The sequence below is a fragment of the Martes martes genome, assembly GCF_963455335.1.
Source record: "Martes martes genome assembly, chromosome: 9".
NCBI lineage: Eukaryota > Metazoa > Chordata > Mammalia > Carnivora > Mustelidae > Martes > Martes martes.
This window is the reverse complement of record NC_137896.1, coordinates 9,499,939-9,512,392: the sequence shown is the minus strand read 5'-3', so window position 1 is coordinate 9,512,392 and position 12,454 is coordinate 9,499,939. Positions and strand designations below refer to the sequence as shown.

General features: G+C 48.8%; 1 protein-coding gene across 4 annotated transcripts in view; it reads right to left on the bottom strand.

The window, feature by feature from the left end:
- Positions 1 to 12,454, bottom strand: part of ATP9A (ATPase phospholipid transporting 9A (putative)) — a 131,472-nt gene that overhangs the window by 75,083 nt on the left and 43,935 nt on the right. For all 4 annotated transcript variants that reach the window (XR_013967436.1, XM_080813901.1, XM_080813903.1 and 1 more), the window contains exons 5-7: positions 3,748 to 3,806; positions 2,435 to 2,486; positions 262 to 356 (exon numbers count right to left, since the gene is read on the bottom strand). Coding sequence is in view for 3 of the 4 variants with exons in the window: in XM_080813901.1 (XP_080670027.1) it covers positions 262 to 356; positions 2,435 to 2,486; positions 3,748 to 3,806 (206 nt within the window). In the remaining variant the exon portion in view is untranslated. The remainder of the gene's footprint in view (positions 1 to 261; positions 357 to 2,434; positions 2,487 to 3,747; positions 3,807 to 12,454) is intronic.

Below are 12,454 nucleotides of genomic sequence, written 5' to 3'. Positions count from 1 at the left end.
CCTTTCCTTCTAGCTTTACGCAAGGCACCTTGTCGAGGCTTCGTAAGATTCTGAGCTTCCCTCTAAAGAGCCCCCCAACCCCGCACTTCACTCGGCCACATGACTTGAAACAACAGGTGCTCAGGGAGGCCCCCCAGCACCCCATCCCGCCTGCCCTCCTTCCCACCTGACATCCCTCATCCGGCCCTGGAGGGCCTCTGAGGCCAAGACCCCGACAAGGACACCGGTGCCAGTCCGTGTTTCCAAGGGAAAGCTACTCACGGCCGCGGTGGGGAGCCTCTGCGTGCAGGCCACGGGGAGCCGTAGCTTCCAGTCTGTCTCGCCGTCCAGCTGGTCCGTGCGCAGGAAGCAAGAGCCTGTGGGAGGGAGGGAGGCACTGTCTATTCCAATCCAAGGATCCCTCCCCTGGCAGCTCTCTGCGGTTCCTGCTCTCGCCATTGTAAAAACCCAGTCAGTGGCCAACCACCAAAAGGGAAAACAAATACATTTCCCACTTCCTCTGTAAGCTCTGGGGTCAGAAGATCTGGGTTCAAATCCTCACCCCAGGGACACCTGGGTGGCTCAGTCGGTGAAGCGTCTGCCTTCGGCTCAGGTCATGATCCCAGGGTCTTGGGATCGAGTCCCATATCGGGCTCCCTGCTCAGCAAGGGGCCTGCTTCTCCCTCTGCCTGTTCTGCCTGCTGCTCTCTCTGACAAATAAGTAAATTTTTAAAAAGATTTTATTTATTTATTTGACAGAGAGAGAGATCACAAGTAGGCAGAGAGGCAGAGAGAGAGAGGGGGGAAAGCAGGCTCCCCGCCGAGCGGAGAGCCTGCTGAGGGGCTCGATCTCAGGACCCTGAGATCATGACCTGAGCCAAAGAGCAAGGCCAGCCCACCCAGGCGCCCCGACAAATAAAGTAATTAAAAAAAAAAAAAAAGTCCTCAGTCCATCATCCACTCACAATAGGAACACAGGCCAGTTTCCTGACTGTGCTAAACACCAGCAGGCCTGGTCTGTGAAATGGGAGGACAGAGAGCGTAGGAGCTTGCTATGGAGATTTGGGTGGGAGAAGCCCCAGCAGGGGGGCTGGCACGGGGCAGCATTCGAGGCCATTCTGGGCAGGAGATACCTGATCAGGAACCAGACTCCTGGATTCAAGACCCGCTACCCGACTTACTGGCCGCACGTCCTTGGGGACACTTAGCCTCTCCAAGCCTTGGTTTCCCTGCCTGTAAAAATGGACAGAACAGCACCCGCAGCGTGGACGCCACAACGGACCCTGGCGGCTGCTCAAAATGCAGGAAGCGCTACGAAAGTATGTGCTTGTTCCCCACCCGCACGCGGAGGCCTCTCTCCGTCCAACGCGCCGGCCCAGCAATGAGTCAGCGGTGGATTTCATCAGACCCAGAACGTGCCGAATTCCTGGACACCGCAGCTAAGACCTCCGGGCACCATTAAGGAAAAGCATGTCTAATCTTTGGGGGGGGGTGGGGGAAGAGGCAGGGAGGGAAGCATTTCAGGGACCCTAATCCATGACACTCTGTCTTCCCAGATAAGGACATAAGAACCCACTGAGGACAAAGCTGGAGACTTTGAAAGACTTTTAATCTACGGTCTTCCACTCCATCACTGGATAAATTATTGTTCGTATAAAACTTCACCTGTACTTTTATTTGATTCATACTAAAATAAGTGACAGCAACCCTGAAGGAATAAAAATGTTATTTTTTTCAGATGCTCAAAGATCTGATTGTGCCTGTACTCAGGCGAAAAACAGCCTCGTTTCCTCAAAACAGCTTAAATAACAGAAAAAAAGAAAAGAAGGAGAAGGAGGAGATGAAAGTCAACAGATGGGGTTGGGGGGCAGTGGTGTCAGCCACCCCAGGAAGGAACTGGGAGGGAGCAGCGTCGGGGAGGAGCCCGGAGCAGCTCGCTCAGGTCCCAGTGGGCTGTGGTCATAAATAAATTCATGGGTGATGGTAGGCGTGGCCTCATGGCTCATGAGCTAAGGGCCAGAAAGGCCATCTACCTCTCTCCCCAGCTTCTCTAGGGTCACACATATCTCCGCATTTTCTCAGAAGAGAGAGGATTTCTGGATGTTTCTATCTGTGAAACATGCTTCCTGATCCCGCCAAGTCCTACAGTTGAGCCCAACAGCAGCCCAGAAAGGAAAATCATAGCCACTGTCTGTGGACCCACCAGCTGGCACTCAGCCGGGGCCCAGCTAACTGTATCTTCGTGACGATCAAAATCCATTGACCTGCGAGGACCGAAGAGGTTTTGTTTTGTTTTGTTTTGTTTTAAAGACCGCTCTATTAAAAGAGATGTTTCTGATTTGCCTTCACAGCTCCAAAATGATCATCTACTTCTGTTCCATTTTCAAATGATTATTTTGCCAAATTACCACTGAAAGGTTAATGGTTATTTTCAAAATTGATCCCAGATGTTTACCGTTTTTTTCTGATGTCCTCAGGAAGATCATGTCAGCAGGGACCCGCTGGTTCTGTGTAATGAAAAGAAAGACTGTTACCGTGAATAGCCATGTGTGGGGTTTCCGTCCCCCCCCCACCCCCCGCAGCAGCCCCCTCACCAGGGGGGGGTGCAGCCGAAACCCACAGCCTCATTTACGTTTCTGCCTTTGTCACACACACAGCTTTGGGGATTTATATTGTTTTGAATCTGAAAAATCTTGCGCGCTGCTGTTACTTTACTAATCCCCTATTGAAATCTTCTCTCAGAAAGAGAGCTTCTAGTTTTCCGGAGAATCCAACCATTACCTCCCGAAATTCCAGCCAGAAGGGGCCCGGGCCAAAAGCCAGCCACCCTCGCCGGCTTTCTTGCGGGCGGTCGGCTGAAACCAAAGACACACGCACGCTCGCTCACGCTTTCGGCTCCTGCCAATTCTCTGGCTCGATGTTTGGCTTTGAGTGGAATTTTAATAAGGAAGTCGAGTAGGAAGAAGCGACAAAAGCCATTCTCGAGAAAACACGGGCGTAAGCCAACGGCAGCCCTCGTTTAATTACAGAGAAGTATGTAATAACGGAGGGTCCGTGGGGTCTCCTGAGCTACTACACAGGGGAGCTTCCCTTTACCTCAAATCAACTTGGAGTTCTTGGATTTAATCCCTTTAAAGGAGCATAGTTCACTTCCTACAGAAACAAGCTAAAATACAATCCTTTTCTAATCAAATATTATTCCAAGCCTCTCCAGGGCCACCCCCAAAACCACGACCTTCCAAAAAGAGACAGGAGTGTTTGCTGAAGTCATAAGCCTATGAATGGCGCTATTTTTATAAAAGGCATTTTGGGCCCTTTATACTATTCTCGTATTACACGTGATCCGTGCTCCCCACAAAAACGACAGAAGAGCATGATGTTGAAGTCAAAAAAAATGCAAGCTAAAATCGCTCAAAACAGTAAATGACAAATATTTTTATGTGAAAGCAGGCTTCAAGGAAAGACTTCATGGTAATATTAAAAAAAAAAAAAAAAGACACCAAAACGAACACATCAAACAGGAAATCAAAACTTGGGTTTGTAAGAAGAATTTTTGGCTAACCAGCATACATAAACCTTGAAAAATTATTCTATGCGGGTGTCTCATGGCAAAGAAATTTTCCTCTCCAGGCAAGGCTTTAGGAGAGAATCCCAAAAAGCCTACATTCAGTTAGTCTCCCGGAGTCAGGATTTATGACGTGGTGGCCATGACTTCCCACTTAACCCACTCACACAGCAACCGGTCACAAACTGTGGGATCCCACCCACCTTTTCCACGATGATAAGATCTCCAACCTGGATGTTGGAGCTTTTCACCTTCACTGTCCCTGCGAAGAAAGAGGTCCAAGATACATCATGTGTGAATGCATTTCAATTCCTCATGCCTTTGTAGAGTGCCCACGAGCCTGCAAAGCCAATACGGTACGCCCAGAAGTAATTCCCTGCCAGGCCCAGCCAACCTCACGGGCGTCGCCTGCTTCCCCAGGAAGAGACACCTGCTGCAGAGACTGCTCCGGGAACAAATCCCCACCTCTCAGAGCCCTGCACTAACTCACCCCCTCACATCAGGTGCCTTCTGTCTTAACGGCACTGCAGATGCTTTTCTAAATTGGTACCGTGAGATTCACTCAACCTCAAAAGAAGACAAAAAACAACACAGAAAAGGGGAAGAAAATGAAGGACCAGATCCATGGACAGGGTAACTCCTTTATTTTTTTTTCTTTTTTTAGGATTTTATTTATTTGAGAGAGAGAGAGAGAAAAGGCACGAGTAGAGGGAGAGAACCTTAAGCAGACTCCCTGCTGAGCACAGAGCCCAACGTGGGGCTTGATCTCACAATCCCGAGATCATGACCTGCGCCGAAATCAGGAGATCATGATTACCCAACAGACGGAGTCACCCAGATGCCCCCTGGAAAATCAGCTTTTAATTTTCGACATCCCTGAAAAGAAAGAAGTTGTCCTAAAATGCCTGATTTTTTAAAATTTGCGGTTGCTGGGCGGCTGGGTGGCTCCATCGGTTAAGCATCTGCCTTCAGCTCGGGTCATGGTCCCAGCTGGGAATGAGTCCCGAGTTGGGCTCCTGGCTCAGTGTGGGGAGTCGGCTTCTCCCTCTGCCTCTCCCTCTGCCTCGCTCCTGCTCGCTCTCTCAAATAAATAAATCAAATCTTTTAAAAAGTTTGCGATTGGTACATATTTTATGTGACTGTGATCAGACTACACAACTTCAGCTGGACGTTTACATGGATAAACAGTAACAGCGAACATTAAACACAAACCTGAACTCAGCACCGTAGAGGCACTGACATGGTGACAGCTGCCTTTAGTCCTCACAATGGCCATTAGAGACGGCTATCATCGCCTCGAGTTTTCAGACGGGTAAAGTAGGCTCAGACCTGCACCATCCCCACCCCACCAGCCTCAACAGTTAGAAAGGATTAGAGCCAGGATTCACAACCCCATCTGACTGCAGAGGGAGAATATTTTAAAAAAAAAAAAAAAAAAAAAAAAAGTGAGTTCTGTTCAAGGCCAAAAAAGAACATTTACTGAGTGCTGTGTCGTGGGAATTCAAAGATGCAAGACAGTCCCCTTATCTGAGAAAAAAAAAAAAAAAAAAAAAGAAAAAAAGGGGTCAGGCTCCTTCTGGAGTCCACAGACATGCCGGCAGGGGCCAAGGCAGTGAACAGTTTAGGTTTTGCAGGCCAAGAGGTGAGGTTCCTGACTCTGCCAACAATCGGTCCCGCCACCAAAGGGTCAAAACTATTCTTAGCAACCAGGCCATACCAAAAAAAAAAAAAAAAAAAAGGGCACCAGGGCTGCATTTGGCTCCAGGGCTATAGTTTGCAAATCCATGAGCTGGTAAGAAAGAGAGCCAGACAGATGCGGTTAGTGCAAAATCATGAGCAAAATGATGTAGGTGAGTCAGGGGCTAGGAAGCAGAAAGGGGGAAGAGGACCCGAACACCGCCCAGCAAACAGAAGGCTCTTGGTCATACTTTCAACATTCCAGCACCATCTACCTCATGCCTGCCGTATGCCCGGTGATCCAGAGGTGGGGATACGGGGAACTCACATTCCAGTGGAAGGAAGGAGGCAACAGGTAAATCATGAGCGAACGGGGTGGGCTTGGCAGGGAAGGTGAGACCGGTGTTGGCTGGATGAAGGACACTGGTGACCAGTAACCCACGAAAGGAAGGCAGGAGACGGGAGAGCGCGGTGTGAGTCGTCCATGCCTGCGTGTGGCCCCAGGCCACACCTCCCTCGGCAAGGCCAGAAGCCCTGGAAGGAAGGCAGGGAACGGCAAGAGAGGAAGGTGGGAGGGCGGGTCGGGGCCTGGGGGTCCCATGGACAAGCCCAGAGGGGAGGGGAGCCTTGATTCTGGTGATGGTCAAATTCTTGCAGAAGGGGCAACGCCGAGAAATCGTCACGTTGCTGGCTTTTCGTAAAAAGCCCCTTTAACTTACAAACATTCAGCCGAGAAAGAAAGGAAGTAATAATGACTCTCCATCCTTCTCAGTAAAGTGCCCCTTCATCCAGCCGTGAGGGCAAAAGTGAAAGGGGGAATCGCGAATCTGCTATTCCCTCCCTGTGGTCACTAATTCAACCCCAACGTTCACTAAGCATAGGGTTTCTAGCTTGAGCTTAAGAACTTAAAGACACTAATGGAATATCTGAGCCTGCAACTCCAGACTTTTACCGTTTTTCACAGTATCCTATGCTTTTCACAGAATTCAATATGTCTTTTTAATAATTCACCGCTGTTGAGATTTTCCATAGCATTCCAATGATCTCTACTGAACCAACTTTTTTCCAATAGGTTCCACAGAGTTTCATCTTAATTAATTCTCAGACTTAACTGAATTTTGTACGGTAACAGTCAGTGGAACTACCACTAGAAGGGAAACCCCCAAACATGAAGAATGACTTCTAGACAGACTACCCAGCAAGCAGTGAACTGAACCAACCCTCGGCTGCTCTGAGGGCTTCTGGTCTCTCCCAGTTCGGACATCTCACACTATGAATGTTCCGTGTGCCTCATTTTCACCCAACACAGGACTAAATTCAATGAGAGCCCCAGAGCCTCAAGGGTTCGTTATGTCAAAATATGTGCAGAGGGAACGGAGGACATCCACTGAGCCAGACTGAAAGCATTAGAAATGGGAGAAGAGAGAGAGATGCCTGCGTGGCTCAACCGGTTCAGCATCTGCCTTCAGCTCGGGTCATGATCCCAGGGTCCTCGGATCGAGCCCCAGGTCGGGCTCTCTGCTCGGCAGGGAGCCTGCTTCCTTCTCTCTCTCTGCCTGTTTGTGATCTCTGTCTGTCAGATAAATAAATAAAATCTTAAAAAAGAAAAAGAAAAAAAAAAGAAAAGAAAAATGGGGGAAGACAGAGTCCCATGTGCGGAATTCTTTCCCTGCCGGACCATTTCTCCCAGCCCCACTAGGGGGCAACAGGAAAAACATACACAGCACAGACGTGCTACTCTTCCCAGGGAGTGTATAGAGGCAATGCTTGAAGGAAGGAAGACGGTAAACTCAGCATGGCCCTCTGTGCCAATGAACTTCTCCTTCACCTGAGCTCGCCTCGGCTTTCCCAGACATAAATTTACACACAGTCTTTGGTTTTATTACTAACACTGAAGCCGGTGGCCTGACCCAAACGATCGTTGAGCTTGTGTTCCAACCTCCCGGACCTGGCTCCCAGTCTTCTCTCGTATTCAACTCAAAGAGAAATTCGTATTTTCAGTCTTAATCGTAACTGCCTATGTACGCGTGGGGATGTCGGCAGGACAGACAAAATCAGGAGGATTATGCTGGAGGCCTTGACGGGTGATTCTTCCTGGGGACAAAGGGAGTCTATCCCTTTCTCTGGCACACATACTTTCTAAATTCTTCCCAGTGATTTTTTTTTTTATAAGCATGAGGTGTTCCTCTAATAAGAAAGAAGAAGAAGAAATTAAATTAGCTCAAACTTCTAAGTGACCAGACCCAGATCTCTCCCTCCTACAACGGAGCCCTGATTTACGATCAGTTAATGTGAACTCTTGCCTCTCCCTGTCCATCTGCTCTACCTCAACAAAAACCCCTTTTAATCCGCGCACTTGCCGGGCGGATTCTGACCGAGGCCAGCAGGCCAATCCCCCAGACAAGGTCTTCTACTGTATCTGTCCGCCAGCCAGCAGGCTCCCTCTCGGGAAGAGGGCAGCGGGAGCCACACAACCAAGAGGCCGCTTGCATTTCTTAGCCATGGTTCCTCACTAGCATGTGTGTGTGTGTTGGCAGGGGTGGGGGCAGCGGGGGGGGGGGGTCTCTGCAGCTTGCACAAAGGGAGATCTTCAGACTCTCCACCGCCCTGTCAAGCTGACCCCACGGTCCTGACCATTAATTCGGATTTCCATTTCCATATTGCCATTTGTTGGCAATCAACGACACGCCGCGCAGGGCTGTGTGTAGGGTGGTGTGGGTGTGTGCGTGCGTGTGTGTGTGTGGGTGTGTGTGTGTGTGTTCTGAATGGGGGCAGGCATAAAACCAGAAGAATGAAAACGTGGCAGGAAGAAAAGAGAACGGAAAACAGATACCAGGGTTCCTGTTCCAACGTCGACTGGGCTTGGCACCAGCCAGGTACCACGGCCGGCGGCGGACATCTGAACAAAGGCCCTCACGTGGCCCTCACGGCTGCCATGGCCAGGGTGACGGAGGGAAGCAGAAGAAAGGGGGGACAAAATGAGACGGACGGGCCAGGCATTCCGGGGGCTGGGATTAACCCACAGAATGAAAAACACTTCAAACTGTGGAAAGGGCTCTGAGGACGTGATTTCTAACCTTACGTTAACTGCCATGCTGCGTTTTCTACAAATGTTCTTGCCAAAACAAAACAAAACAAAAAACAAAACGATAGAGCGAGGTGCAGACGCACTCTGGCAGACCTCCCGTCCACCTAACAAAGTAACAGTGAGTATTCGGAGACAGGAGGACGGCTCCCTACTGCCCGGTCTCCGACTAGAAGAAAATCCTCTCCCGCCGTCCCCCTGAGAGAAGTCAGCACGCACCGAACCGGCTCTTCCCAGCTTCCCTCTCACTTGCCTTGAGGTCCCTACAGCGGAAGGAGAGCGGGCCCCCTGGGGGTGCAACCCGTGTGTCCACACAAGCCCCCTACCCTCGGGTGAATGACCTGTCATCATCTTAAAATTCTCAGTAACTTTTCAACAAGGTCATTTTGCACAGGGTCCCCCCAAATTACATAGCTGCCCCCGAACAGAGGCAAAAGCACCTAGTAACACCTTCAGGACACAGGGCACAGGAAAACCTGGCCACCTTCTGAGAACAGAAGGCCACAGCCCTTCCCCCTCCCCAGCCCGTCCTGCTCTCCGGGTTCCCCAAACACCCAGCCTCCAACCTCCAGCCTCTGGGATTTCTAGATAAAGTCGCAGAAACTTTACAGAAGTTTGGCTAAGACATTTTTACAAAGGTTAAGTGGGAAACTGTCTGCTGGCCACATCCTCAATCATCAAATGCCTTCTATAAAATAAATTTATCCCTTTCAGCTTTCGACACTCTCCCGGAGTCACCCCTGAGCCAGAGTTTATAACAGGGAACAAAATTCCAATTACAAGAGCTGTTTATTTCTGCAGCGAGGGACCCCAAGCCTTTCATAAGCAAAGCTATTGAGCCCAAACCATGCTTTTCATGGATGACAGCCTCAGAATAAGAGCAGTTTGTCTCCATTGCAGGGAGAAACCAGATGTTTCCCTGGAGTCGAAACAAGCAAATGACAATTCAGTCAAACTACGGAACAGCCCGCAAGAAAGAAATTTTTTTTTTTTTTAAATAAATTCCGGGGCACCCGTATGTGTGGGCCTCTGTTTTGACCCTGAACACCTCCAGCCCTACTTCTCTTTTCCACTGTGCATGCAGGACACTGATTGCTTTTCTAGATCTTGGGCAGCAAACTACGCACCAAGGCTGGTTAATGTATTACTCTTGAGCTCACAGTCTGTGACAGTGATGAGTTGTAAATTCTACAGCATGTGTACATTTCCTGAGGTGGACGTTAAAACTCCTCTGCAGACCTGGCAGAGTTCAGAGGTTTCACGTTGAAATTTTCATATTCCAGGAGAGCTGTCTGCACTCCCCAGAGCCTACGAAAAGACTTATTTGAAAACAGGCAAAGGGCTGAGAAGTAGTATTGTAAATTCCATGGCCTCATCCTGGGGCTTTTGTTTAAAATAGTGGGAACTTAAAAAAGAAAGCTGAGGTTTAAGGATAGCAAGTTTATACCCAACAGAGGCTTTTAAAATAAATATATAAATGGTCCTCCCTCCTTCGGGTGCCCAGTGAAGAAACAGACCCACACCCCAGTGGTGGGAGGGGGCGGGGGTGGAGACAGATACAATTTGGGAGAGATAACAGTGCAATGTGCATGTGAGATTGTTTTCAGGGTTTTTTTTGGGGGGGGGTGGGGAGGTCTTTTTTAATTAAACAATAGATCAGTTCACCAATGATGTGTAATAAAGTAAAGCTGAGTACTTTGAAAAAAAACAAAGAAACGAATGGGTCTGAAATAGCTTGGCATCTGTCGGAGAATGTATAGGCAAGTGTCTGGCAAGCTCTGTTTTAAACAAGACTTGTAAAACTAATGCGCTGAATCGTAACAAGGGACACTGGTCAGGGGAAGACTCTGCTTCCTCAACTGCCTTCGAACTCCTCTGGAAAGGACTTTGGCAGTACGTTTGCTGTAGTTAATATTAAAAAGACCATCACTGTAATTCTCTCCTCTGGGAAGGAAGTTAAAAACAGGGATGTCCCGCCAGTGTAGGGACATCTTAGTGTTGGGCGCCTTGCAGATTTGATCTTTTCTTCTTCTGGACCAGAGGCCTCGGCCACAACCATGTCACGCCAGATCCTGGATCAGGCCGAGAAGCCTAAGAGCTCGATCCCCACCCCCTTCCCATTTACTGGAGCGGGAGGTTTTGGAGCGATGCTGTATGCCTTGTGCCTGGCACTGTTCAATCAGGATGTCAGCTGGGATGGGAAAAATAACCCGGAAGCCCAGAACAAAATGGGTCCCAGTGATCAATACAAGTTCTACTCCGTGAACGTCACACATTCGACATTCTGATAGCAAAACTGAAGACAGTCTAGATGTCTTTTTTTTTTTTTAATAAATTTTATTTATTTGACAGAGAGAGAGCACAAGCAGGCAGAGTAGCAGGGAGAGGGAGAGGGAGAAGCAGGCTCCCCGCTGATCAAGGAGCCCGATGTGGGGCTCGATCTCGGGACTCTGGGATCATGACCTGAGCCGAAAGCAGTTGCTTAACCAACTGAGCCACCCAGGTGCCCCCAATGGCCTACACTTCTAAATGAAATGTTTCACTAGAAAGGTGCTTAGAATGAAAGTCTTCCAGAAGGCATCTGCACAGTTTTCCACTTATCCAGGAAATATTTCCCCTCTAAAGGCCAAAATCATGTTGATGAATTGTGTTGGGGTTTGTACTGATTAATAAATATCTGGAACTTAAAAAATGAAATGAAAAAATTTTAAAGTATAAAACATATCATGTCTCTGCAGAGTTTACACTCTGAAAACACAAATGGTACTTGTGTTTAAGAAACAGAATTTCAGGCGCCTGGGTGGCTCAGCTGGTTAAGCGACTGCCTTTGGCTCAGGTCATGATCCTGGAGTCCTGGGATCGAGTTCCGTATCAGGCTCCCTACTCAGTGAGGAGTCTGCTTTTCCCTCTGCCCCTCTCCCCTCTCAAGCTCTCTGTCTCACTCTCTCTCTCAAGTAAAAGAAGAAAAAAAAAGAATACAGGATTTCAATTTAATTACCCATGAGCTAAACAATGCCCCATTAGTGAACGCATCTTTCCTATGTTATCCTCCCTTCTCCTGATAAACTCCAATGGAATAAAACTGCCAATATCCTTTGCCCTCAAAATTCAGTAGGAAACCTCAATCCTAAATTATGGTCCAAAATGGATTTTGAACTGAATTGGAAAAATATATATATATATTACTCTTAAGTGGAGGTGAGATCCTGAGATGATTCTGTACCTGGCAAAGGGTGAACAGAGCACCTGGAAGGACGCAGAACTATCTGGAAAGAACTGGGGAAGATTAAACATATCAGCTGGTTTTTACCACCATACAGTACTCAAAAATTGAAGACAGGAGGATTCTCTCCATCTCACATAGACCTTGGGCCTATGACTTATGACTCCCGGGGGTGCCCAGATGTCCACAGCGGGGAAGAAGCATCAGCAATTGTGTTCATTGTACCTCTGTTTGCACTTTCTTTCAAAGCTAATTACCCGCGTGCCTCACTTAGCCCTTGATCGCAGGTTAGTCTGGAAAACATTCCTGGTAGGAAGACCCACGTAATTCCTCCTGGGAACATGCAAATCCAACTGCCCTCGCCACCTGCGACAATCAAGGCACACCCCTCCACCCCCGGAATGAAACTTTGGGCTTGGGCCAGACATACAGAAAGAGAAACAATCCATTTACTGATCACTCCTTCCCTACCCAACCCCAGTCTCTGCAGCAACAAAATGACGTCTCCCTGGGTCTGCTGACCTTTCAAGATGCTCTCTTCTTTGGCTTTGGTGTCTCCAGGGCCTCTGAACACCGTTGGAGCAATCAGGTCTCGAAAACTCCTAAGGACCTAGGAGCCTCCCTCCAGGCTGATCATGTTACAAATGTGGATTTCAAGGAGGAGAGGGGAGGCTTCTTTGTCTGAAAGCATGATCCCTATAGGGTTGTCGACAACTTTGTCGAACAGGCAGCTTGTCCACCTCAGAATAAGGATGCTCGGGGCACCTGACTGGCTCAGTCGGTTAAGCCCCCAGCTCGTGATGGAGGCTCCGGTCATGATCTCGCGGGTCCTGAAACCAACCCCCAGGTTGGGCCCCACGCTCAGCGAGGAGTTGGCTTGAGATCTTGAGATTTTCTCTCCTTCTCCCCACTCACTCTTTCCCTC